The 27,655-nt window shown below is 42.7% G+C and overlaps 1 protein-coding gene across 6 annotated transcripts in view; it reads left to right on the top strand.

Annotated features, from left to right (window-relative positions):
• Window positions 1–27,655, top strand: part of PIGU (phosphatidylinositol glycan anchor biosynthesis class U) — a 114,902-nt gene that overhangs the window by 76,728 nt on the left and 10,519 nt on the right. For all 6 annotated transcript variants that reach the window (XM_070247370.1, XM_070247371.1, XM_070247369.1 and 3 more), the window contains 5 exons: window positions 83–180; window positions 14,215–14,369; window positions 15,994–16,137; window positions 18,882–19,006; window positions 25,261–25,403. In XM_070247370.1, coding sequence (XP_070103471.1) covers window positions 83–180; window positions 14,215–14,369; window positions 15,994–16,137; window positions 18,882–19,006; window positions 25,261–25,403 — 665 coding nt within the window. The remainder of the gene's footprint in view (window positions 1–82; window positions 181–14,214; window positions 14,370–15,993; window positions 16,138–18,881; window positions 19,007–25,260; window positions 25,404–27,655) is intronic.

The raw sequence follows: 27,655 nt of genomic DNA, 5'->3' as shown, positions 1-27,655 counted from the left end.
AAGTTTCTTGTTTTGGGGACTTGCTGAGTCTAATCCTGATTGATGAGGCTGGATTATTCCATACATTTATTTCTTTTTACAGGTAGTGCCTTCCTCAGTGCTATTTTTCTTGCCTTAGCAACATACCAGTCTCTGTACCCACTCACCTTGTTTGTCCCAGGACTCCTCTATCTCCTCCAGGTAAGCACTTGCTCTCAGGTAAGCCAGCACTCAAGTGACATTTAAAACCAGGCATGGTCCCTGCTTGGGGGAAGGAAGGGCACGGGTTAATAAAAGCAATGGCACTGGGTCCCCAACTCATACTTGCTTGCTTCTAATTAAAAACACAAACAAAGAAACTTGACTAACTTTAAACAAAATGGACTTAATGATCGTTAAGTTCTAATTGTGCATATCATTGCAAATGTATAAGTGTATTTCATTTTACATATTTGTAGTTGGGAACTACCAACCATCTTGCATTCTCTTTTTCACACCTAATATACATAGACACCTCCCCCAACCCTGAGCCTATTTTTTTAAATTTTCTGTATAATAACATTCACTTTGTAAGATTCTTGTAGGGATTAAATGTCCTGGGTGCACCTGATACAATGCTTGGACCATAGTGGGTGATTAATAAATATTAATTGAAGGATACAAATTGGTGACATTTACTGAGAACTTACTACATGTCAGGCACAATGCTAAGCACTCTACAGGCATCACCTCATTTCAACCTCGTAAGAACCTTATGGGGTGGGTCATATTATTAGCCATGTATCAGTCTAATATTAGCCATCTTAGACACATGAATTGCAGCTGGAATGTTAAGTGGTTTAGTCACTTGCCGAAGGTCACAGGGCCAGCAAGTGACAGGGCTGAGATCTGAACTCAGGCAGTCTGATGCAAGAGCCTGGTCTCTAACCATCTCTCTTTTCTACTCAAATAAAAATACATACATCTCTTCAAGAGCAAAAAACTGCCACGTGGTAAATCCATTCTTAGAAGAGAAACATTTCTTGACAGCGTACAGGTGGCAGTGCCAGGATTCAAACCAAGAAATGTCTGATTTCAGAGCTCTTGTTCTTAATTATAGACCCTGTTGCTCAAACCAAGTGTATACCTCCATTTATTGAAATAGGTCACGTGCTTGTCATTTTCAGTGACTTTGTAATATATCTTGGTGTTGATATACACAGTAATAAATGGTTAGCTTGGTCTTTCTCCTATTTAGGGTATTTGAGATATGCCCTAGTTGTCACTAATATAAATAGTGTAGAAATTTGTTTTTCTTTAAAGAGTTACTTCCTTAAGGTATATTCCTCCTTGTGAATCATTGAACCCAAAGGTGTGAGAAGTTTTATAGTTGTTATGCAAGACCCGATTGTTCACCAGAAGCCTGAGCCAATTTGCAGTGCCATCATCAGTGTCTAAAGCGAAGTGAACTTCCTCCCAGGCTGCCAACACTGGCTTTTCAAATTTGATTTCTGATTGCTTGTTTAATAAATGTATCATCATACCGTGAAGTTATTTTGCTTTGATTTTCTTTCCAGATTCTTGATGAATCTAAGCATTTTTCCACATAACAATATGCTGTTTGTTTTTTCTTTCTTACTTCATATTTACAGTTTATTCCTTGAAAGTCTGAGCACTAGGGAGAATGTATGCAACCAGAGTGTTTTGTGCAGTTATTTATCAAATAAATACTATTAAAATATATTTATTGATACACATGAAGTAACCACAAATTTAAAAATGTTTTGTGAAGCTCATTTCTAAATACTGCTTTTTGTAAAATAGCTTTTGTTTAAAACTCAAGAAATTTCCTCCTGATGACAGTGGGCAGTACAACTGAGTCATGAAATCAAGCAGCTTAGCCAGTTGTTTTAGTCAGTCCCTCCCTCTACCAGTAATTACTGAGCACCTCCAGTGTGCTTGGCACCATGCTGGACTCTGCAGCTGTAAAGCAATTGAAGGTTGTTGAGCAGGAGGACTGCTCTGGCGGCAGCCTGTGGGGTGGATCAGAGTGAGGAGGAGCTAAGGTGGGGAAAGGTTAGACCATCATATTAGATCGAGTCAGAGGGGTTGAGTGGGAGCCCAAACCAGTGTCAGGGGAAATGGAGAGAGGAGAGACTAGATTCAGAATTCCAGGAGGTAGAATAGGCTGTGCTTGGCAGTTATCTATATGTGGGGAACAGGACTGGGAAGAGTTCGAGATGAACTTAAGGATCTTGTTTATATAGAAATTAAAATCCCAAGGGCCGGCCCCCTGGAGTAGTGGTTAAGTTTGGCGTGCTCTTCTTCAGTAGTCTGAGTTCACCGGTTCAGATCCCAGGTGCGGACGTAAACCACTCGTCAGCCATACTGTGGCAGGTGACCCACATATAAAGTCGAGGAAGATGGACATGGATGTTAGCTCAGGGCTAATCTTCCTCGAGCGAAAAAAAAAAAAAGAGGACGATTGCCAGCAGATGTTAGTTCAGGGCTTATCTTCCTCAGCAAAAAGGTAAAAATAAAAAAAAAATTTTTTTTTTAATTTAAAAAAAAGAAATTAAAATCCCAGCCCATACTGTATTTGTGTGTTTTTATGTAAGTATATGAAGTGGCCTGAAAGGCAGTAGGGTCTTGTGAGTCATGGTAGGGCATTTGGAAAATCAGTCTAGTCCCATCCAGGAAATAAACCCACCTGTGTAAATATGAGAGAGGGAACAGAAAAGGAAATTATCCTTTAGGGCTGAGTTTCTCAGAGATCTGTGGGCTCCAAGGAGAGAAGCGAGAACTAGTGGTGGGAGATACAAGCAGCTCAGTCTAAGGCAGTTCTGTGACAGCATGGGAGTGAGGTAAGTTCCCTGTGATTCACACTGTTTAGCCTGCTGGCCGAATGGCCATTTGTTGGGGAGTCTTAGCAAAGCTGTAAGCATCAGCACAGGTAGCTGGACCTGAAAATCTTAAAAATCCTTTGAACCCCTAAATCAAAATGGATTTGATAACCACAAGGAAGTGATACATCTGCTCTTGACATTATATTTTCCTCAGAGTTTTTTCGAGCCCTCCGTGGGCACATTCTTCCCTCTAGGAAAGGCTGTATAGTGCAGTACAGAAGAGCACAGGCTTGACCGGGATGTCTTGTTAAGATGGAAACAAAGCAGTCCTCGAAGACTAATGGTACTATGTCAAAAGAACAATGGAACCAGCCCAGAGGGGCCCCTGTTGGCTAAATTGAGGACATTCTGAGCATCAAAAGCATAACGACTACAAGTAATTAGAAAACACTGAATAAATAATCCATGTGTCCATAGTGATGCTCAGAAAAGGGGTGAGGAGAGAAAAAAAATACATATGCTATCATTAGATGGCTTTGTTACCAATTTCTTACTCTGAAAACTCAATAATTAAAAGGAAAGAACTAAGCTATCACCCTGCCTTTTAAAAAGGAGCCAGACTTCTTCCATAGGTGAAGAAGGAAAGCTCTTTTTTACAGAAAAATGCCAGCTTATAAATGTAGAAGGAGTGACAGAATAGCAAATCACCAGTGAAATTATTATATCTAGCAAAGATCATGAATGGATGCTAAAATCATTAGGTGAAAGGTTTTGAAAGAACAGGATATTTGCATTTGCATGGTGCCAAAATATTACCCCTCCTCCCACCTCTAAATTCTTTGCTAATAGCAAAGGGAAGTCTGTCTTTTTTTTTTTTGAGGAAGATTAGCCCTGAGCTACCTACTGCCAGTCCTCCTCTTTTTGCTGAGTAAGCCTGGCCCTGAGCTAACATCTGTGCCCATCTTCCTCTACTTTTATATGTGGGACGCTACCACAGCATGGCATGCCAAGTGGTGCCATGTCCATACCCGGGATCCCAACCAGCAAACCCCGGGCCGCCGAGAAGCAGAACCTGCGAACTTAACTGCTGCACCACCAGGCCGGCCCCGGGAAAGTCTGTCTTTACAAAGGAGTGCTCTGGCAGTCACCACCTTAACCAAGTAATCCAACTCAGCACAACTTGCAGTGGAGCAGTCTGACATGATGATGACGCAGTGCAAAGTACACATCAACTCCAGAGTAATCTTACCCAAAATGTTGACCTTAATTAAGCTTTGGGTCTGACTTCCAGTTATTAGGAAGTACAGGAGCAAAGGAACGAGATAAATGACACCATGAGGAAACAATAAAACAACCAGGAGGTAGGACGGTCTATATGACAGCTGGTCTGGTTCTCTTTAAAAAGTCATGAAAAAGAAAAAGTGGAGGGACTGTTCTAAGCTAAAGAGACATAATAACCTAATGGAATGAGTGAAGCTTGATTGGATTCTGGTTTGGAAAAAACAGCTATAAAGGATGTTTAGGAGAGATTTAGAATGTTTCGAAGATAGATTCCATATTAGAAGATGATAGAGAATTAAGTTCTTGGATGTGATAATAGTATCATCGTATATAGGAGAATGTCTTTATTTTTAGTTGTTGCACATGGAAGTGTTTTGGGGAGAAGTGTCATCATATGTAGAAAGTTTATGCACACAGGAAAATTTATACAAACAGATAAAAAATATGGGAAAGTGTTAACATTTATTCTAGGCAAGAAATCTATGGTTGATTATTGTATTATTCTTTCAACTTTTCTGTGTGTTTGAAAAATTTTATAATAAAAAGAAAGGAAATAGAATATAGGCTCTGAAGTTGTCTTGGCTTGGCTAGTTATTAGCTTTGTGACCCTGGGCAAATGACTACTTAACTTCTCTATGCCTCAATTTCCTCATCTTTAAAATGGGGATAAGAGGGGACGGCCTGGTGGTTTAGCGGTTAAGTGCACATATTCTGCTTCGGCAGCCCAGGGTATTCGCTGGTTCGGATCCCGGGTGCGGACATGGCACCACGTGGCAAGCCATGCTGTGGTAGGCGTCCCACATATAAAAGTAGAGGAAGATAGGCACAGATGTTAGCTCAGGGCCAGTCTTTCTCAGAAAAAAGAGGAGGATTGGCAGATGTTAGCTCAGGGCTAATCTTCCTCAAAAAAAAAATAAATAAAATGGGGATAAGACAATAGCTACTGCAAAGAGTTAATATATGTCAAGTATTTAGAACAGACTATGAAAAGAGCTCAGTAGATACTAGCTGTGGTTGTTAGTATTCAAATGTTCATAGAAAGGATATGGTCACAAGTCTGGAGGTACGTGGAGTCTTGAGGGGAAAATAAAATAATTCATTTTCTAGAGTCAGAGGAACTTAAAAGTTAGTTCGTACTTCCTCCTCTGACGTTACAAACCTGCCTGTGGTGGAATTTCTAGAGGGTATAAAAGGCAGGTGGTGGACAAGCTACTGTCTGATCAGTGCCAGAGGCAAAGCTGTTTTTCTCTTTCCTACATGAGACACAGGAAGGCTTCAGGATCAAAGGCAGGGCATGCTGCATCTGGCTCCCTGGTGAGTCACTTATGAGAACGGTAGTTTGAGCCCATCTGGTCCCCTCCCCCAACTTTACTCTTAATTAGAAAGAAGCTTAAAATGTTATGATCTGATAACATGCAGAATAAAATAGCCCTAACATGCACAAGACCATGAGGCTACAGTGAAGAATACCCCAAGTGCACAGGACCTTGAGGCTGAAGCTATGAGGCTGGTGGAGGGAGGCTCGTGGTGCTGCCAGGGAAGTTTCTAGTTTCCTCCTTCCTTTTGCTTGGGATTCCTAAAGGCTTGGAGCCCTTTAGATGGTTTGAGGTCCTTATTTTCTTTGAAAGACAGTAACAGAAACCGGGGGAAAATACCTTGTTAGTGCTCTTCTGGTGTTTGTTTTGGTCCAATCTGACCTTCTCTTGTCTTTGAACTGAAAAGGTTAACCCTGTAATTTCTATACTTTCTGGAGCTTGGGGCAAGTCACATGATACTAGCTTGCCCCAAAGGAGCCAAATCCAACTCGGTCTTTCTTGATAACTGGGCCTTCCCCACACCTTCCTTGGGGCCTTATTTAGAATTTTCACATCTTTTTCTTTCCCCAGCTGCATTCTGTTGTCTCTGCTGTTTCCAGGAGGGGGCCAAGGCAGAGGCGGAAATGCTGTTAGCTTCCTTTCATTTTAGAACAGGTAAAAATGAGGATAAGGGCATGATATGCATTTGCAATGGGTCTCATCCTGAGACTCCAAGAACTTAGGTATAAAAACTTTTGTTAAGAGTTTCTTTCTTTAACCCTTTATTGAGAGAGTTTCTTTCTTTAAGCCTTTATTGAAAGAGTTTCTTTAAGAGTTTATTCTGATAACTTTTTCCTTTTCACACCCTGTCCTAGAAAGAAGATGGTTTCTATATAGAAAATGCTTTTCTCCCTAGTATTTTAGAGAGTTGGGGGGAGGGAAATAATTATACATTGCTCTCCTTCCTTACTATAGTTTGGCTTTTCCTGAAGCAGTCTGAGAATTCTATTTCCCTAAATATTTTTGTATATTAGCAATGATGTGACTTCAGGTTTATAAACTACTGGTTAAATTTTTCCAATTGAGAGTACACATAGCCCATGGACGACATCTGGCCAACAGATGTGATTTATTTGACCCTAGTGTTTAATTCTATTAAATTAGTTGTCAACAGTTTGAAAATTCATGTTAAAAATTTATATTTCTGGCTTCTTTTGAAAAATTGGAAGATCTGGCTCCTTTAGACAGGGCATACCCTCTTCGGTTTACCACAATCCCTGTGCTTCATCTCTATCACACATTACTCATTTGTTACCTGCCTGGCCCCTATAGGTATTTGAATATGTATGTATGTGTGTTTCTGTTTATGTCCACTAAAAGATCTAGAAACTTTGACCAACCCAGTATCAGAGAGCATCCTTGGGGCCCAGGCTGTGATCTTAAAATATCATTTACCCATTGAAAGAAACTGAGGTTTCTTAGAGAAATGGCTGATGCTAGGTTTAGGGCAGGAAATGTATAGGATGATCCTGGAACATTGTGACACCAGATGACAAGGAAGTTATCAAAGGCTACTAGGGTCATCTCAAAAGGACTCAGGATCCAACTTGAAGAGGCTCCCACTGACCAAAGATGGACAGTTAGAGCTTCATTAGAGTAAGAATTGCAGTGGATTGAAACCTATAAATATATTTAAGTCTCAGCATTCATAATGATATTTAAAAAGAAACGTAATTGTTCAAATTACGAGAATTGACAGGGAACCAATTCGTTATCTTGAAAACTGGATAAATAAAAGGAAAAAATTAAGCATTTGTCCTGCCTTTCCCGCACCACTAGATAACCATATGGTAGATGAGGGGAAGCATCTCTTTATAAAATTATTCCAGTTTACGAATGAAAACAAAATGATAGGATAGCATCATTTTGCAACCCCAGTTGATCTAGGCAGTGAGCAGTAATAGCAACTAATTTCAAAAACAAACAAAAATCATGCCTCCTGATGAAAGAACACACTGCCTCCAAAGTTTTGCCAAAGGGACCAAATCCAAAATTGCAGCCTCTGAATCCAACTGCCAATTTGCAAGAAATATTGAAGACAAAGGATATAATTAGCAAAACCCGATTGTGGGAGGTTCTGTAAGTTAAATACTGTCGAGTTCTTCAACAGATTAATTGTAAGGGGAAAAAAAGCCATGATGGGTGGGAGTAGGGTAGGGTGGAGAAAGTTGAATCAAATTTTTTTTTAATTGTCAAGACTTAAACTATGGTCTAATGGGCTGCACATTTAGGTGGGAAACCATGGAGAAATGCAAGGAAGTGATTGCCATAAAAGCCAGGATAAATGGTTACTTTGGAGGGAAAAGGGGATTGTGGTTGGGATAGGGCAGAGAGAGAGACTTGGGGAGTTGCTGGAAATTCCTTTCTTTTGTCCCAGGTAGTGATTATAAGGATATTTGCCTTATAACCATTCACTAAGCTACATATTTGTCTTATGTCATTTTCTGTATTTTATTTTACAAAAAAAAGCTTAAAGAATTGATCAAAATGTTTAAGGCACCATTCTTCCAGCTCTTCTACTTACATACTTTTAATTTTAAGTCAGCATTTGCTATTGAGTAAAAGAGGTAGATAAAATGAATACTTATCTGTTCACTGGGAAATTTGCAATATGGACTTCTAGATTAAGTTTGGCTCTAGGGTTTGTAAATAAACAAGCCATCAAAGGATTGCTTGAGTTTCTTTTTTTTTAACAATTTCAAGCGTGCCTCACTTTATGTAACAGGAGTAGTCCTGAAAGATTCAGTGCAAGTCTGGTTTTTATAGGTAGACTCAGTAAATATTCCACGTTATATTTTCAGAGCTCTGTTTCCAAAAGCAAACCTGACTCCAAGACCAATTCTTAAAAACAAAAATTATACTAAAATTTAGTCACATTTTATAACCACAAATTTGCCAGGGAAAAGAAAAAGTCATTTTCCACTCAAACTTTGACAGAAACACTATTTTGGTCCAATAAAGCTCCAAGAACATGGTAGCAAACCAAAACTTGGGGGCTGCTAATGGGATTTTGTGTGTGTCTGTGTTTGAGGAAGATTGTCCCTGAACTAACGTCCGTTGCCAATCTTCCTCTACTTTGTATGTGGGATGCCTCCACAGCATGGCTGACAAGTGGAGTAGGTCTGCACCCGGGATCTGTCTGAACCCGCAAACGCGGGCTGCTGAAGTGGAGCCCTCAGAACCTTAACCAGTGGGCCACCGGGCTGGCTCTGCTGAAGTGATTTGGGAAGAGTGAAGCCTCATCTCCTGGTGTGCTTAGGACACTCCTAAGAGAGCTGCTTTGAACAGTCGGCCTGATTCAGTGCTTCATGCCTGTCTTTTTCATTTCTCCCCGAGTTTCTTTTTAAATATCATTAGTCAGGAGGAAGGGGAAAACAAAACAAAACAGACTGGTTACTTTCAAGGTTTTTCTTTCTCCTCCCCTAGGCTGTGGTTCCCTGCCTCCCCTCCCTCCCTCCCCCCCTTCCTTCCATGCTAGATGGCAGTATTTTTCAGGAAGGAGAGATCAACATGATCAAAGGCAGGTAGAACTCTAGAAGGGAACTCAGAACCTAAGTGCCTTCCTCTTTGAATTTATCTGTGGGGTGCCTCCTCTTTGTTGAATTATTTTCCATCCCCAGAAATGTACTATTCTCTTGAAACTTTGTTCTTTTAGAGCAGCATTGTCAATAGAACTTTTTGTGTTGATGGAAATGTTCTATATCTGTATATTATCAATACAGTAGTCACAAGCCACATGTGGCTATTGAGAACTTGAAGTGTGCTAGTGAGACTGAGGAACTGAATTTTGTATTTTAATTAATTTCCATTAATTTAAATAGCCACATGTGGCTAGGGGACAGCACAGTTTTAAAGAGAGGTAAGAGTAGAGCTATGTGGGTGCAAGTTTAGAGAGGAGCCATAGGGTTGATCAGGTTCCTTTCCCCTCATATCTGTTAGCAGTAATGTTATCTCTAATCTCAATCTCTTGACTGACCTATTCTCCTTAAAGTCTTTACCAGGGAGTTATGATGTCTATAATTTATTTTAAAATACTTCTGCATAGACTATCTGATATTATATATGTGTCAGTTAGTTTCAGCCTCAACTCAAGGGGCAGTGAGTACTGTAATGAAGTGGCCACACTCCATGGTGGTCACCTAGCTTTATATCAGAAAGGCCATACTCCATAGATGGCTACCATCTCTGCTTCAGCTCTGTATAGCTTGATCCATGCCTTTGCTGTTTAGCATAGTGAATGTCAGAAGCAGATTGGATTTTTATTGGTGAGATTAGCGTCTTATGACAAAATGAATATTAGAAGTAGGCTCTCATTGGTGAAACTGAAGTATCCAAAAGAAGTGGAATTGACTAAAATAGTTTAGAGACTCTTCCCATACTTCATGAAGAGGAAATAAGAATCTAGGAAGGCCTGTAACTTTTTCCCTTGGAGATGGTGCCTAAGGCTTAATTTCTAACTGATCCTTGGTCTAGCCTTCAGTTAGGAGGATTTCTGGTTGCCTGACGTGACTCCAAGGGCAAGAGAACATTGCCTTTCGGATATTGTCACTTCTCCCTTGAGTGAACCTTTCTTGCAAGTAGTGACTGGAACAGCTAAAAGGAGAGAGCTGGAACTTAATCAAGCTCTAGAATAGTTTGTGTGAACTGTTTTGTGCTGCTTGCTGATGAATATTTGTTTAATAAACGTCACTAAGTGTGCCAGAATGTGGTCTGGAACTTGCTTTCTTTGCGGCGAGATTGTATTGGAGGCGCTAACCGTCATCTACCTCAAACTTCTTTCAAGACAACTGTTAAAGAACCTATGAGTTATACATGACCAGAATGGTTCACTGAATTGCACACTTTAAAATAGTTAAGTATATGTTATGTGGATTTCACCTAAAAAGAATCCCATGTTATTATTAGCGTATTACTCAAACTTTTATGGCTTTGACCGTTAGGAGCTCCTTCTGATTGGCTCCTGTGTTCTTTTGACAAGCCCCATCTGTTTTGAGCCTTTTCTTTCTTTCTGGTACCACAAGATATTTCAGGCTCATCTTGTATTTTCCATGCCCCATCCCGGGAATCAAATACTTCTTCAAGGACTCCTGGTTCCTTTTATTGGAGAATGCTATTTAGAAACCAAGGGTGTTAGGTATGCTTATTGTTATAATACCCATGCTTCTTTCACTTAGCATGATGTTTTCAAGGTTCATCCATGTTGTAGCATGTGTTAGTACTGTATTCTTTTTTATTGCCAAATAATATTCCATTGTATGGATATACCATATTTCATTTATCCTTTCACCAATTGATAGGTATTTAGGTTGTTTCAGCTCTTTGGTTATTATGAATAATGCTGCTGAGAACATTTGCATACAAGTTTTTGTGTGGACATATATTTTCGTTTTATTTATAGGTTTTTTGTTATGCAAAACTTTTTGTTTTTATGTAATCAAATTTAATCAGTCTTTTCTTTTAATGCTTCTGGATTTTGAGCTTTTCCCTACATTCAAAGTTAAAGAGGAATTTACTATTTTTTTTCTAGTACTTCATGGTTTCATTTAAAAAAATATTTATATCTCTAATTCATTTGGGGTTTAATTCCTTATGAATGGTGTGAGACATAGATCTGATTTTTTCTTTTTCCAAATGGTTACCTAGCTGCCCGGCACCATTTATTAAAAAGCCCTCTTTAGCCTAGTGATGTGCCACCTTTGTCATGCACCAAATTTCCGTAAGGATTCTGGTCCAATGGTGGACTTTCTGTTTTATTCCAGAAGTCTACTTGTCTGTTTATGTGCCAGTATTGTATTGTTCTAATTATAGGGGTTTTATAGTATATTTCAACGTCAGATAGTGCCAGTCTCCCCTTCATGATCTTTCCTTATCACTGCTTTCCTAGCTATTCTTTCAGCTTTGTTTTTCCTTATGAACTTTAATGTCATCTTGTATAATTCCATAAAATAGCTTGCATTGTAATTAGATTGCATTATTGCATTGAATTCATAAATTAATTTAGCAACTGACGTCTGTATAATGCTGAATCATCCTAAACAAGAACAGAGGATATCTATCCATTTGTCCAAGTCTACTTTAGTGTCTTTCAGGAGTGTTTTAAAATTTCCTTTAATAGATTATACACATTTCCTGTTAAATTTACTTCTAAGTTTTATTTTCCTTGGTGTTATTGTCAGTGTGGTTTTCTGTACCATTGTGTCCTCTAATTGTTTCCTATTTGTGCATCTGAAGACTATTTGTATATTAATTTTATATCCTGCTACTTCACTGAATTCTTTTATTGTTTGTTGTTTTTATCATGACTAGTTGCTGCATACATCTAGAAACTAATGATTTCTTTAAGCTGTTTATGATACATATATAATAGCTTTTCTTATGTTGAACTAACCTTGAATTTTTGGAATAAACCCAAGCTGGTCATAACCCAACTTTATCATGATCTTGTGTTGCTGAATTATATTAGATAATATTTCATTTTTCATTTTTGTATTTGTGTTGGTAAGTGGTTTTGGTATCAAGCTTATAATATTTGCTGTGTAAGAGTTAATGTAAGATTAGACTCACCTGCTTCTTAAATGTTGGTAGAACTTTCCTGTAAAACTGGCTGGGCCTGCTCTTTTCTTTATGGGAAAAGTTTTCATTACTAATTTGATTTCTTAAATGATTACAGGACCATTCAAATTTTCTATTTCTTCTTGAATTAGTTTTTTCCCCCTAACTTTTTATTTCATACTTTCAGACAAGTTAGAAACTAATATAATGATACCTTTTTTTTTGCTAAGGAAGATTCGCCCTGAGCCAAAATCCATGCCAGTGTTCTTCTACTTTTTAGTATGTGGGCCACCAGCACAGCATGGCCACTAACAGAGTGGTGTAGGTCTGCACCCAGGCTGCCAAAGCAGAGCATGCCGAACTTAACCACTAGGCCACTAGGGCTGGCCCAATATCTATGTAGATATATAGATTTTTTTCTTTTTTTTCCTGACTCATTTGCAAGGAAGTTACAGACAATAAGACATATCAACCATAAATAGTCAGCAGGTAACTCTTAAGAAATAGAGCATTTTCCACATAACCACAATACTATTAATGCACACCCAAGAAGTTTAACTTTCATAGATTAATATTATCTAATGTATACACTCCAAATGCAAATTCCCCAATATATACATGACCTTTATAGCATTTTAGGGGAGAGGTGGGGTTCAGGATCCAGTCAAGGATCATGTATTATATTTCATTGTCATCTCCTTTGATCTCCACCTTTTACTGTTTTTTTTATGACACTGGCATTTTAATTGAATCATTTAAATTATATTTTTCATAGAATGTTTCCATTTCACCTCAGTTTTTTAAACACATTGGCGTAAGTTTTTTATTGTATTTCTTAACCCTGATGCTTCCTTAGTTATGTCCCCTTTTATATTCTTAATATTATTTATTCTCTTTCTATTTATTTACTTACTTACTTATTTTGCTGAGGAAGAGTCACCCTGAGCTAATGTCTGTTGCCAATCTTCCTCTTGTTTTTGGCTTTGAGGAAGGTTAGCCATGAGCTAACATCTGTGCCAGTCTTCCTCTATTTTGCATGTGGGTGGCTGCCACAGTATGGCTGACAAGTGGTGTAGGTCTGTGCCCCGGACCCGAACCCACGAACACCGGACCACCAAAGAAGAGCACACTGACCTTAACCACTGCACCACGGGACTGGCCCCTTCTCTTTTTTCTTGACCAGTCTTCTCAGAGACTCAGCAATCTCTGTAGTCATTTCTAAGAGCCAGCTTTTGGCTTTTTTGCTTCCTGTTATGGTGACTTTGTTTTCCATTTCAACAAATTCTCCTCTTTTATTATTTCCTTCCTTCTTTTGGGGTTTATTCTGTTGTTCTAATATCTTAAAACAGATGTTTAGCTTATTTATTTTCAGTCTTCTTTTCAAATATAAGTTTATAAGGCTGTATTTTTCCCTCAGAGTACTCTTTTATCTACATTACACAAATAGTGATATGAGGTATTTTGTAACCATTAATTTCTAACATCAAAATTTTCTATTATCATTTTTTATTAGGCTTCTGACATATTTGGAAAAAGGTTTAAAGTTTTCTTAATGTATTTTTAGGTTATCTTTTTATTAGTGATTTTGATAAATTGCCTTATGGTCAGAGAATGGGGTTTGTATGATATAGACTCCTTGAAGTTTGTTGATGTTGCTTTATGACCTGATTTAGATGTGTGGTAAGTTTTTATAAATGCCCCCAAAATACTTAAAATGAATGTGAATTCTCCAGTTATTAGGTGCACTGTTTCATATATTATGTTTTATAAGATTTTATGAGATCAAACTTATCAAGTATGCTATTCGTATTTCCTACTTGGTTGCTGATTTTTCCCTGTTTGATCCGTCAGTTACTAGAGATGATGGATTTGTCTGTTTTTTCCTTGGTAGCTCTGTTCATATTCGTTTTATGTATTTTGAGACTGTGTTATTAGATACATACAAGTTTAGAACTGTTATGTCTTCTGGATGAATTGAACTCTTTATCATTATGGAGCATCTTTATCTCTGCAAGACTTTTTTCATTAAATTCTATTTTATCTGATAACAGTGTAACCAAACTAGTTTTCTTTTGGTTAGTGTTTATCTAGCATATCTTTTCAGTCCTTTGATTTTCAACTTTTCTGCGTCCTATGTTTTGCAGGAGGGATCTTGAAGTTTAAGTTGATGACTGCTCTCTATCTTGACGTCCCTAAATGTACCATTTTGCCTTCTCTCCTAGCGGCAGTACATACCTGTGAAAGTGAAGAGCAAAGCCTTTTGGATCTTCTTTTGGGAGTATGCCATGATGTACATGGGAAGCCTAGTGGTAATTGTTTGCCTCTCCTTCTTCCTTCTTAGCTCCTGGGATTTCATCCCTGCAGTATATGGCTTCATGTAAGTAATGACCTCATTAGAAAACTTTGGAAACTAATTTTGTTTTCACAGCTCCAGCTGGAATCAGGGCCAGCGACCACAGGGAAGCATCTAGACACAGTGGTCCTCAAATTTTAGTGTGCATCAGAATCACATGCACGGCTTGTTAACACCCAGATTGCTGGGCCCCACCTCTTGAATTTTTGATTAAGAAAGTGTGGGGTACGGACCAAGAATTTGCATTTCTAAAAGTTTTCTGGTGATGCTGATGCTGCTGGTCCAGGGAACACACTTTGAGAACCACTGGTTTAGAGACTACCTTTGCACTAGTGAGATTAAAGAGCACTCTCTAGGAACATCCAAAGTGCCTACCAGCCGCTGCCTGAGAGGTTTTGGTTCAGTCCCAAACAGGAATGGATATATTCCTCTACTGCAAGAGGGTCTCTGACAGTTTTAACATAAAGCCACCTGTCATGTGTCAAACTTTTAGAGAAAATTGAAATGGGTTTGCAGTGTGAATTCTGCAGACATTTCTAGATGCTCTCTGTGTGGTATGCTGAGGGGGATGGTCACTGTGCAAGCCTCAGGGAACTCACAGCCCAGTGGGGTGATAGACAGACCTGTCAGGGTGGGGAAGGAAGCTGGAGTGGCAGATCCCCTTTTTGATTCTGGACCCCCAATTTCTGTTAAATTTTGGCTGAGCATAACAATGACCAAGTAACTTTCAGCTCTTCATGCTCTGCCTTGGGTAGGAGTTCGTAATGTCTGGTAAAAAGCTTTTCCTAGTTTTCTGCTGGGCCATAGGTTGTGTTCTTCACTTCATTTCACAGAAAAGGGAATGTAGTTACACCAGGAGGCAAAGACTCGCCCTGGGTGGAGGCATTGGTCACTGAAATCTGACCATGAGCCATTGCCTGTTTCTCCCTTCTCCGTTTGTTCCCTTTTTAAATTGTGAATTGACATCAGTTTAAACTCCATATTTTTTAAATAAAAAATAATGTAAATTTTTAGATGTCAGAATTGTAGCCAAACTTTATTTGATACAGCTAGACAAAAAGTTTTCCAGTTAAACTCTTTTTTCTCAAATGAGGTCTGAGATCCTAGCCAGAACCTACTGCTTGTTCCTCAAGCCCCCAGAAGTCTCACTGCAGTGTCAGGTGCTCAGTCTTCTGGCTCTTGCTGTGGGGATGTGGAGCAAGAATGGGGAGGAGCAGAATCTTTGAGCTTGTTCCTCGAGGCAAGTCTTTGGAAAGTCCCAAATAGATATTGTTTATTTAAACCCATTCTTCCTGTTACAGTACTATTTCCTAATTTTAAATGTATATGTCTTAGGCAGTAAAAGAGGGTCTGGTCTTTTGATTTCTAGCGTGAATCTCTGCCTCATTTCAGATCTTTGAGGCATGTCAGAGTTTGGCTCGGCTAATGTTTATTATGGGTTACCATTCTCTGTGTCTCTTCCCCTTGTTTTTGCTAGTTACCTGTATCCAGGGTACTGGAGAGCCCCTCACATCCCTCACATGCCTCTCTGGGGGATCATCCTTGGCTGCCCCGTAGTGACCACAGTCTTCGGGAGAAAATCAGATCAAAGCAGATGATTTATAACTTCCCTCTCTTTTTTTCTCTCCTTTTGTTTTCTTTATTCCAGACTTTCTGTTCCAGATCTCACTCCAAACATTGGTCTTTTCTGGTACTTCTTTGCGGAGATGTTTGAGCACTTCAGCCTCTTCTTTGTGTGTGTGTTTCAGATCAACGTCTTCTTCTACACCATCCCCTTAGCCATAAAGCTAAAGTAAGTGGTTGGACCTGCTGCTTCCTTGTCCACAGAGCCGTTTGTAGCTTTACAGGTGCCCTTCAAACTGGGGGCATCTGCTGTCAGGTTTATGCCATCTTGGCCCAGGGAACCCTGCCCCTCACTTGCCTCAGGTGCCAGTGGCCATAGCCAGCAACGGAGTCACACATGAGTGCAGGCTGTAGGGAGGGTGCTTTGGAGCACGCTGATATTTCCCCTGGCCTCACTTTGGGGTACTTGTGCCCACACTGCTGCTGAGCCCACTCAAACTATTTTGGGTAAGAGCAGCGGTTGGAGTTGGGGCCTGTCTTTGGAAAAAGTGGATCTTGTTGGGTGTCCGCTGTCAGCAGCCCAGTGACAGTTTGCCCAAGGGGACTCAGGATGTGTTAGTTGGAAGGCTGTCTACCTGCCCCTCTGTTTAATCTTCTGATCAATTTCCCTCAAAAGGGCTGTCTGTAGAGCTCTCTTCTGCAGTATAAGAGAGCTAACATGTGTTGAGCCTGGCTCCATCCCAGACAACTTTGTAAGCTTCCTGAAATGTATTCATACCTAACCCTTCCAGTAGGCATTATTTTACTCTCATCACTCTCATTTTATAGTTGAAGAAATTGATGTTCAGAGAGGTGGAATGATTTCCCCAAAGTCAAACAGCTAGTAAGCAATGGAGGTGGAGATTCAGACCCAGGTTTGTCTGGCCCCAGAATCTATGCTTAGCCCTCTGCGCTATGCCACGCTTCTGATAGAGATAACTTGTAGTAGCCCCTGGAAATGGTTCTATTATCCTTGCTTCTGAGAAGGGAAAACAGGCCCTGACAGGTACAGATATGCCTGGATGGTCCAGGGAAGCTGGAAGAGAGTTTGATTTAGATTTCAATAGCTCGAGTTCTCTGCGCTAACCTTTCTGCCTTTCTCTGTGGCCAGTGAACCAGTGCACCTCGTTCCCATTCTGTAAAAGCTCGGAGCTGATGCTTTCTTCCGATGACACAGCCTTGGCCTGGCGTCTGACAGAAAATCATCTTTCCTTGGCCTGGCAGGCTCCAGAACCTTGGCAGCCTTGCCCAGCTGAGCTCTCTGGCTGTCTGTGGTCCACATTCCCAGCCCTCGTTCTGGTCAGGCCTAGCCACTGGGCTGAGAGAAGCAGGGAGCCCACAGCATCTTTCCTCACTCTGTATAGCTAGCTTTCCAGCAGTTTCCAGTGTCTGCATGTGAAAGGCCACAGATAGCTCCTGTGTAGACAATAGCACCACCATCATGTGACACCCCCTCCCTCCCCAGGCAAGGGCCTCAGAGTTGTGGGGACAGAGGATATGAAGATACCTGACCTCCCCCTCTGCTTCCCTCCTGTGCCTGGATATGAAGTTCCTCTAACTCTCCAGTGCCTGCACTGTTTGCTTCCAGTGCCAGCTTTGTGGGAACACGGCCCTTTGGGCCACCTCTCCCCAGGCAGTGTTGCAGGAGGTTCTGGGCTCCATGTTTATTGGCACTTCGTTTTCACTGACCTTTTCATAGAAGTGTTGCAGCTGTTACCAGCTACCTGAAAAGCCCAAAGCAAATGACTTAGATTGTCTTTAGGAAGATGCTCAGTTAGTTAACTGGACCCTTCTTAGAGGCTACAGGACTGCGTGCCTTTGCCATGCTGCATTTCTGAGGCGTTTGCAGTGTAGTAGTGCTAGAGTGTTTGGGTGTGTATCTATTTTTCTCACATCTCAGATTTATACCCATTGAGTCACCCTGACCTTTGACCTGCAAGACAATGCCGTTAACCTATGAAGAAAACCTTCATGAGTTGGGCATCCAGGTACTGTGCAGAAGTAGGTCATGTGCATGTTGTTTAGGTATAGCTGAGGAAGGTGTAGATCTGGCCTCTTCCTGTTGGCTTCCCTTTAGCACTTGGTCCGCTCTCGGAGGAGCGCTGGAGACTGAGCTCTGTCCGGCCTCCCTGATCAGAGCTGTGATCATGCTAGGCACTCAGAACAGTATTGGCGGTGCTTAGGAGTTCTGGAGACAAACAACTCCATTGCTTACTAACTCACTTCTCTGAACCTCATTGCCTCATCTGCAAAGTGCAGATGACAGTACTGCCTACCTCGCGGGGTAGTTGGGGTGTAGTGAGGATCTCATGCAATGATGCAAGAAGAGAGACTAACACAGAACCTAGGACAGAGTGAGGGTCAGGAAATGGTAGCCACTGTTACTAGTTTAAGGTAACAAGAATTCCAATTCCAGCCCTTAAGAGCTGAAAAGCTGCATGCAGCTCTCAGTTTTTCTGGAAAGGAGCTCATCATAGACCCCACTGACCCTATTGTCAGAGAAAAAAACATCAGCAAGGAGACACTTCAAGTCCTGGGTCCAGTTGTCAGAGGGGCCTCTGGCAAGGGAGGCTGCCTCATTACTCTGACAAGCAGTCATTTAAGCCTAGTCATAAAGAAGCTGACTTCATTTGTTTTCTTCCTCGGTGGCTCCTGGGGGCAGGCCTGGAGCTAGAGGAGGGGGTTGATGGGAAATGTCTCTGTGGGCTGTTTCTCTTGTGTTTGCTGGGCCCTCCTTACCACCTCTGGGCATCGCTGGGTCCCCATAGTTTTCTGCTTTGCTACTTGGCTTGGCCCCATGTCTCATGGGCAGCAGAGCCTGAAGTCCCCTGGAGAGTATTTTTGGGTTTGAGGGATGGGGTCAGGAGTCTCTGGGGTGGGCCTGGTTCCTGACTGATCTTTCTCTGTCTGTCTGTCTGCCCTGCCCTACAACAGGGAGCACCCTATCTTCTTCATGTTCATCCAGATTGCTATCATCTCTATCTTCAAGTCCTACCCGACGGTGGGGGATGTGGCCCTCTACATGGCCTTCTTCCCTGTGTGGAACCATCTCTACAGATGTAAGTACTCTTGCCTCTAACCCCCTGGTGGCAGATTTGTGTCAGCCAGGCCCCTGGATGAAACAGCTAGGGAAAAAGGAATTTATAGGCATTTGCTGGACACCTGTGGTGCTAGCAGCACCAGGAGAGAGGCAGTGACAGGAGGTATTATATCTGCCTCCTAGGTGCTATGGGCTAGTGATGATAATGAAAATAACTACCGTTTATTGAGCACTAACTGCGTACCTGGTCACTGTGGCTCTAAGAACACTACATGCATTAGCTCATTGTATCTTCACACCAGCCTTTGAGGAAAGTATGCCATTTTACAGATGAGAAAACTGAGGTAGAGAAAGGTAGAGCCATGTGTTCAAGGTCACCTGACTGGTCGGTGGAAGGGCTGGTATTGGAATCCAGATCTGTGAGCCTCTACCAGTGCTGTCCGATAAGACTCTGTAATGATGGAAATGTCCTATATCTGCACAGTCCAATAGAGTAGCCATTAGTGTGACTGAGAAGCTGAATTTTTGATTTAAATTAATTTAAATTTAGGAAGCCACACATGGCTAGAGGCTACTGTATTGGACAGTGCACTGCTGGACCTGGACTTTAACCCAGTTCCCAGTGCTGCACCCAAAGGTCCATAGAAGACAGGGGGGCAACACTATACCTCCTGCAGACCTGTCTGAAGACCCTTCACACTCTAACCATCCCCTCCTCAGAAGACGGCCTGGTGGTGATCGAGCTGTGCTTCCCAGGCCCCCAGTGTTTCCCTCGGTTGGGCTCTTCGCCTTCTCTGTGGGTTCTTTGCAGTGTTTGTGAGCTCCCTTAGGGTAGGCTCATGACTCACTTGCCTTTGTGTCCCCAACAACCAGGATCAAACCTGACACACAGAACAACTCGGCAGATGTTTGTGGATGGGTTTTTTTAAACCTCCCTAATAAAGAGGCAATGTCAGTGGCCCAACACCACTTGATTCTGTCACTAAAATGGGAAGGGAGCTGTTGAACTTTCCTCGCCTATAGTGAGTGCACAGCAAGGTGTCAGGAAAGAACTCAGGGAGGGCAGGCTTCAGAGGAATGAGTCTTTGTTGTTGTTTTGGGCTGTCTGGGTGTCAACCAGGAAGTGAAACTGACCAGCTGCCAGAAAGAAACCTACCTGTAGGAGTGGGCCTCTGAGTGAAGGTAAACAGCTGAGTGGGCAGGCCAATCTTACAGGTGATGGCCTGGCAGGGCAGTGATGAATCCAGCCTGACTGGGAGGAGGAAGTGACATCCTCATTGCACAGACAAGAATCACCCAGTCCAGCAGGCTCAGAGTCAGCTTGGGGCCCCTTGGCAGAGTGGCAGTGACAAGTCACGAGGCCACCAAATGTGAACATACCCCAGTTTGTGGCAGGGTGGGTCTTGGGGACATTGACCATCTTTCCTGAAAGGTAGAGTTGTTTTTTCTTAGCTGTCTATCCCACGTAGGGCATCTCTCTCCCTCGGGTAATATCCTTCATCCCATATTGCTGGACACAGTCTGGAGCCAGACTGACCTGAGTCTGAACCCTGGCTTTCCCATTATTAGCCACAGGTTTTTAGGCAAATCATTTAACCTTTCTGAGCCTCCTATTTTTTAATCTTTCAAATGGGGAGAATATCTTTCATGGGTGTTTTAAGTGCGAGAGAGAATAAATGTAAGTAGCGCTGCAGTTATTGTCAGTCAGAATTGTGCAGGGGGTCTCCTGCATGGTGTCACGATGAAAGCTTCAGGCTTGGTAGCCAGAGTTGTTCAGAGTCATTAGAATAAACATATTTTTCAAGACTTAAGCTATTAAGCTATTTTATGCCCTCTGGGGTGATGAGGCACAAGAAGTATGGTTGGGCTTTCCAGAGACCTGGATGACTTAATAGGTGCTGTTGCCGGCTGGCTGGGCAAACTCAGCTCGTCTCAAGGTCCTGCACAGAGCATTGGCTGCCACCCCGTGATGCCCCGCTCCTGTGGCAGGGAATACTCATGCTCAGAGTGTTTATTTGGGACATGACAACTGTGAGTCATTAATTCAGCCAGGAGCGTCTTCAGCCTAGTCCTGTAGACCTATGACTAGAGACTCTTTAGAAGTATTTAAGTCTGGGTTGAATATATTCAGACTTTTCATGGGGTTAAGAATTCAGTTTAAACATTAGTTACTGGTGATAACATGCCTGCTCACACATTCACCTTTTTGTTTTCCTATCCTGTTCAGTGGGGATGGGAAGAGGCACGTGGGCCCTTCCCTGAGTAAGGGCCCCAGACGCCGTGACTCTGTGATGTTTGGGGCCAGGATGAGTCATACAGACACACAATTGCGGTGTTAGGGAACAGCCTGCTGGCAGAACCGGTGCCAACCCGAAGTGGTCCAGCTGAAAGAGCCAGTTACCAAAGGGCTGGATTTTGTGTGTTTTATTTTGCTTTTATTAACTGTTGTATAAAGATTAAAAAATTGATAAAAAAATATATACATTTTAAAGAATAATAATACAATAAATTGCCATGTACCTAGCACCTAGTTTAAGAAAGGGAACGTTGTCACAACCTTTGAAGTCCCTAAATCCCCTCTGTGTCCCTGCCCCTCTCGATGAGACTGAATTCTGCAACTGGAATTTTATTTCTGAATGCCTGAGGCTCAGAGAGGTAAGGTGACTTGCCTGAAGTTTCAGTTTGTCGTTAGTGGAGCCAGAGATTGGGTAAGCCACCCAGTGAACATAGTGGGGAATCTGATTCCATTTGGCCTAGCAAGTCTGGTGAAGGGTGAACCCTTTCGTCTCATTAGGCCCTGGTCATCTCTGACATCTCTGACACCTCCTGGTGCCTGGAACAAGCTGTCCTGTGCCCCGGCTCCCTAGCTCCATCTGTTCTGGCGTATAGCTTTAATCCTCTGGCCTGTCGGCCAGCAAGAGTGAGTAGCAGCTCTCAAGTCCTGCAAAGGTCACCACCGGCCAGAAGCCAACTGGACATTGGGGACGTTCCTCAGGCACATGGGAATGTATCTTTGCGTTCTTCGTGATTGCACCCTGGAGCTGCTGTGAGCCTCTCTCAGTCTCTGTGCACTTGCTCACCTTCTTATCACCTGGTCTGAAATCCAAAGTGGCTAGAGGCACGGAACAAAGACCAACCTAGGCTGTCAGGCGCAAGAGTTTTATTTTAGGAATAGTGTATATTCTTTTCAGCAAATAATTTCCAGGGGATCAGAAAGAACCACTGAGAAATGTAAATAGTGATGTTAGAGTGGAGGAATGGGAAATAGATTTGTTCTCTTTTCTTGAGGTTGTAACATTATTTAATAATAATAATTCTCAGTGCAAAATCCCTTTTGCAAGGACAAGGCTTCCCAGATCGGTCTCAGGCTGGCTTGAGTCAGAGTTTTAATCTCATCTTTGAAAACCTAGAATCGTGGAAATTTCAGATTGGAAAAGAGGACCTTGCAAGCCCTCCAGCCCAGTGTTTCCAAATTGTGGGCTTTCCTAGACCACTAGCATTTCAAAAAATTCTAGTGGCAGAATTGCCAAACTTTTTGTTTTGCTGAAGACATTGAAACAATCAACTACCAGCCATTTGTCCCCATTTTGTAAAAGAAAGGACTTTTTAACAACAACCAGCAACAAAAAGACACCTATCATTTCTCAATAGAGAATGAATCTTAGGGGCTGGCCCTGTGGTTGAGTGGTTAAGTTCGTGTACTCTGCTTCGGTGGCCCACGGTTTCACCGGTTCAAATCCCGGGTGCAGACTGCTCATTGGGTGACGCTGAGGCAGCATGCCACACAGCACAACCAGAGGCACTCACAACTAGAATCTACAACTGTGTACTGGGGGGGCTCTGGGGAGAAGAATTAAAAAAAAGAAGAAGATTGGCAACAGTTGTTAGCTCAGGTGCCAATCTTTAAAAAAAAAAGGAACGAATCTTAAGTTGAAAACATTCAGCTTTAACAAGAACTCTGAAGACCAGTGGAATCTCTGTTGCAGACTGGTCTGGCCTCTTATTTGGCGAGGATCTACAGCTGTAACCCAGTGGGTTGTACCCTTGGCTGCCTATTGGAATCACTGGGGAAGCTTTTAGAAACTCATGTAGCCACCTGGGCACCACCTCTAGAGACTCTGATTTCCTTAGTCTGGGTGGTGCTCCCCAAGTGATTTTATTTTACAACCAGAATTGAGAATAGTGTGTGTGATGCAGTCCTCCTTCCAATGCATGAGCCCCCTGTATAGCATTTCAACCAAGTCGTCGTACAAATGAGACAAGTGGCCTTAAGGTCCGGGAGTTTCCCCATCGCTTAAATCTCTCAAAACTCTGATAGGAGAAGGGATTTCCTGAAGGTCAGGATCAGAGGGAGGAAGGGAACTTCTATTCATAAAGTGTCTGCTGGGACCCAGACCCAGTGCTAAATTTTTCTTAAAAAGGTATTCTTTTAATTAATGTATTTTAAATAGTATTTATTAGCTTATTTAAAAATACAATAAAGTTTAGGGGCTGGCCCCGTGGCCAAGTGGTGGTTTTCACGCTCTGCTTCGGCGGCCCCGGGTTTCACCTGTTTGGATCCTGGGCGTGGACATGGCACCACTCATCAAGCCATGCTGAGGGGGCATCCCACATGCCACAACTAGAGGGACCCACAACTAAAAATATACAACTATGTACCTGGGGGATTTGGGGAGAAAAAGGAAAAATTTTTTAAATCTTAAAAAAAATACAATAAAGTGTAAAGAAAGAAATGAAAATAGCAGATAATCCTATTGTCAGATAGAAGCTGTTGAATTAAAAGGGGGAAAAAATAGCACCATGTGGTAGGCGGAATAATGCCTCTCCTCGCCATCCCAAAGATGGTCACATCATAATGCCCAGAACCTGTGAAGTATCACCTTACATGGCAAAATGACCTTCAGGTGGGGAGATTATCCTGGGTTATCCAGTGGGCCCAGTGTAATCGCAGAGGCCCTTAGAAGTGGAAGAGGTGGGGACAGGTGGTTATGGGAAGTCTCTGTACCTTCCGCTGAATTTTTCTGTGAACCTAAAACTGCTCGAAAAACTAGAGTCTACTTTAAAAAAGAAAGTGGAAGAGGGAGGTGAAAGAGGAGGTCAGAGTGAGAAGGACCTAATTGACATTGCTGGTTGAAGATGGAAGGGGGTCATGAGTCAAGAATGCAGGCAGCCTCTACATGCTGCAAAGGTGAGCAAACGGATTCTCCCGCAGGGCCTCCCGAGGGATGCAGCCCTGCAAATACCTTGATTTTAGCATGTGAGACCCATTTTGGACTTCTGACCTCCAGAACTGTAAGATAATAAATTATATTGTTTAAGCCACTAAGTTTGTGGTAACTTGTTACAGCAGCAGTTGAAAACACACATCTGTAATACATCTGTGTGAGGTTTTTCATACATCTTGTTTAATTCATGTAACACTCCTATGAAATAGGCATTGTAGCCCTATTTTAGAGATGGGGAAGCTGAGACTCAGAGAACCTTGCTGGCACAGTAGAGATTTTAACCAGGGTCTCTCTGAGGCCACGTCTGTGCCCCACCATGTGCTGCCTTCCCCTCAGCTGCACTCCGGCTGCCTGCCCGTGGGCCACGCTGTGTAGCAGGTCCTCCCTGGGGCCTCAGGGAGAGCTTTCTCCCCGGTGGGATTCCACATTCCCTGTGTGAGTGGGGAGTGATATTAGAGAAGGAGGGTGTCAAAAAGATTTTTAAATCATCTAAGGAAGAGTGAGGGACATTTGAAGAGCAAGGCAGGGGACCTCAGACATGAATTAAGGAGAATGGAAAACTTGTTCCTCAGACCTGGGGCTGTGGCACTGCAGAGACTCACTGGGGGGCCCTAATGTGCGTGAGTTCATGCTGCCATTCCCATCCATGATCTGAGGTGGCCAAGCAGCACCCTGCTTGGGGAAAGGGGAGGAGTTACTCTTGGACACTCCGAGGTTAGAGGGTAGAGGGCAGTGTCTTGCTAAAATGCCCCCATTGCAGTGCCCAGAGGCATTCACAGCATTGCCATCTTTGGCCAGCCAAGGCCACAGTGGGAGATACAGAGTCCAAATCTAGGACCTCCCACTAGCTTTGGGCATGGGGAGCCATTGCCAAGGGTCTCAGGTTTTCCCCTTGACACCCTGGTGCATCTGAGTATGGGGGTAGGGGCTCTGCCTTTGAGCTACACCAGGCTCTCCCTGGGCCTCTCCATCATGTGGGGCCATCACAGCAAGAAAGGGTCTCAAAGAGAATCAGCATTGGGCTAACTATGACCATCTGTTTTTGCAGTTCTGCGAAACATCTTTGTCCTTGCCTGCATCATTATCGTCTGCTCCCTGCTCTTCCCTGTCCTGTGGCACCTCTGGATTTATGCAGGAAGTGCCAACTCCAATTTCTTTTATGCCATCACACTGACCTTCAACGTTGGGCAGGTAAGAGTCAAGGACAGCATGGAGACAGGGATTCTTTTCGTAGCCTCAGACTTTCGACTTAGGCCCTGGGTTCTGCAAAATAGGTGTTCGAACATGACTAAAGGGACAATTCCTCCACTCAAGTAGCTCTCAGTCAGGTAGAGAAGTAAGAGCAGCGGGGAAAACTGAATTTGGCTAACAGTTTATTGGGCACCGTACTGAGCCATCACCTCACTGAATTCTCACAGCAAGCTTGTGAGACAGTGTTAGCCATGTTTTACAAATGGGAACCGAGGTTCACAGAGGTTGTCTCTTGCCCAAGGTCATTGGAGAAACCAAGAACCAAATTCAGGGAAGGCTCAGTTTCTGAGGCCACCCTCTTTCTGGAACAGTGTCTGGGCTGTGTGGCACCTAGAGTGAGTGCACCCTGTGGCGGCGGGGAGGGCAGCAAGGGGAGGAGACACTGCCAACTGCACTGCAGGAGCAAAGGCAGGGAGATGAGAAATAGTTTGGTCTAGCCTTTGGGTAAGTCTGGAGTGCAAATTAGACAGCTGGGAGTAGTGGAGAGAAGGCTGGCATGTGGGGAGGGGGTCACAGAATGAGAAGTACCTGCAAGGAGCTCCAACCTTCCTCTGACCCCGGGAGAGCCTCTCCCTTGGTACCATAGAGCACTGGTTCTCAGCATCAGAATCACTAGGGGGAGGGTGTTAAAAATCCAGATTCCCTGTTAATATGTTTTAAATCCTGTAGTTAATGTTGTGACTGTTAAAATTACATGACTTTGTTTAAAAAAAAAAAGTAGATTCCCTGATTCCTCTCCCAGAGATTCTGTTGCAGGTGGTCTAGCAGACTTTCCTCGTCCCCTCTGCTACGTTCTCTCAGGTCAGCTCTGTCCTCATTGTCGAGGTCTTATGAGAATCACTTGTCCTGTTTACCATTTCAATTGCTGTTGGCACAGCCTGGCATTTCCTGTGCGTAATGGACTGTATGGGAAGCAAGGCTAGCTGGAAAGAGTAGTGATGCCAGCCATAATCCCCAGGGAGAGTCTTGCCTCCAGGGTTAGTTGCTGGGAAAGAAGCAGCGAGATAGGGCTTTTTCAATGAATGATGGGTCTGGTATTTCCTGCATGGACATTTCTGGACAATTAATGTCCAGTCCAGCTATTTATCTTGGTTTGTGAATAGCAGGAAGAGAGATGCAGGGCCCTGTAACCTGGGTGGGACCAAGCTAGAGGGTCTATTCCCTGACCACACAGGGGTTATTGATGGTGGATGCTCAGCACCTCCTACCTGTGTTCCATGCAAACAGAAACCTGCAGGATTCAACTTAGTATCTTGAAGGAGTCCAAAAGATTGTTCTCTATTGCTGAAATCCCCTTTTCCCTTGAAAGTGGTGACTGGCATGTGAAGGCATTGGGCTTGCCCTTGGCCTCTGAGGAGGTTGGCGAGCCCCACTGAAATAGTCCACAGCCTGTTGTCAGGCCATGAGTGTCAAGTGTGGGTCAGGAGTACAATTGCAGTGATTATGAAGCATTCATGGAACTGGCCAGATAGCAGGTTTTTTATATGGCTGCCTTTATGAGCAAAGGATCTCTGTAAACAGCATGGGAGATGTTTGCAAATGGTCAGGTGCCATCTAAGGCAGGAGAAACTGAATTGTTTGGAAAAGGAGAATGGGGCTGGGAGTGGGAACCAAAGGCCGAGAAGACGGAGTGTGTTAGTGGCTGAGCTATAGAGAAAAAGTAGCCTAACTGTTGGCATTGTCTTTTACTTTTTTTCTGAATCTCTTTTTAAAATGTATTTTTAGTCATACAAGTAACACATGAATTCATTATTGCTAGGAAAAAGAAGTCAAACAAAATAGAAGCATAAGGAATGAAAATCAAAGCTCCACTTAGGCCCCCATCCCTTCCCACCTAGTACAGATGTGGTCGTTGGGATCAGTTTGGTGTGTGTCTTTGCAGACTTCCTCTGTGCATTTACAGACAGCTCTAAATACATATGCACTCATAAATAGCTTTTTTATTTATATAAAGAAATGACAGGGCCAGCCCTCGTGGCCTAGTGGTTAACTTTGGCACATTCCACTTCAGCAGCCAGGGTTCAGTTCCCAGGTGTGGATCTACACCCTTCTGTTAGTGGCCATGCTGTGCTGGCGGCCTGTATACTAAAAAATAGAGGAAAATCAGCATGGATCTTAGCTCAGGGCGAATCTTCCCTCAACAACAACAACAACAAAAATAGTCCTTTATAAAAAACGAGTGCCAGCCTGAT

This window comes from Equus caballus, chromosome 22 (genome assembly GCF_041296265.1).
Source record: "Equus caballus isolate H_3958 breed thoroughbred chromosome 22, TB-T2T, whole genome shotgun sequence".
Classification (NCBI taxonomy): Eukaryota; Metazoa; Chordata; class Mammalia; order Perissodactyla; family Equidae; genus Equus; species Equus caballus.
The sequence above is the reverse complement of the archived record's forward strand: the minus strand, read 5'-3'. Positions and strand labels throughout refer to the sequence as shown.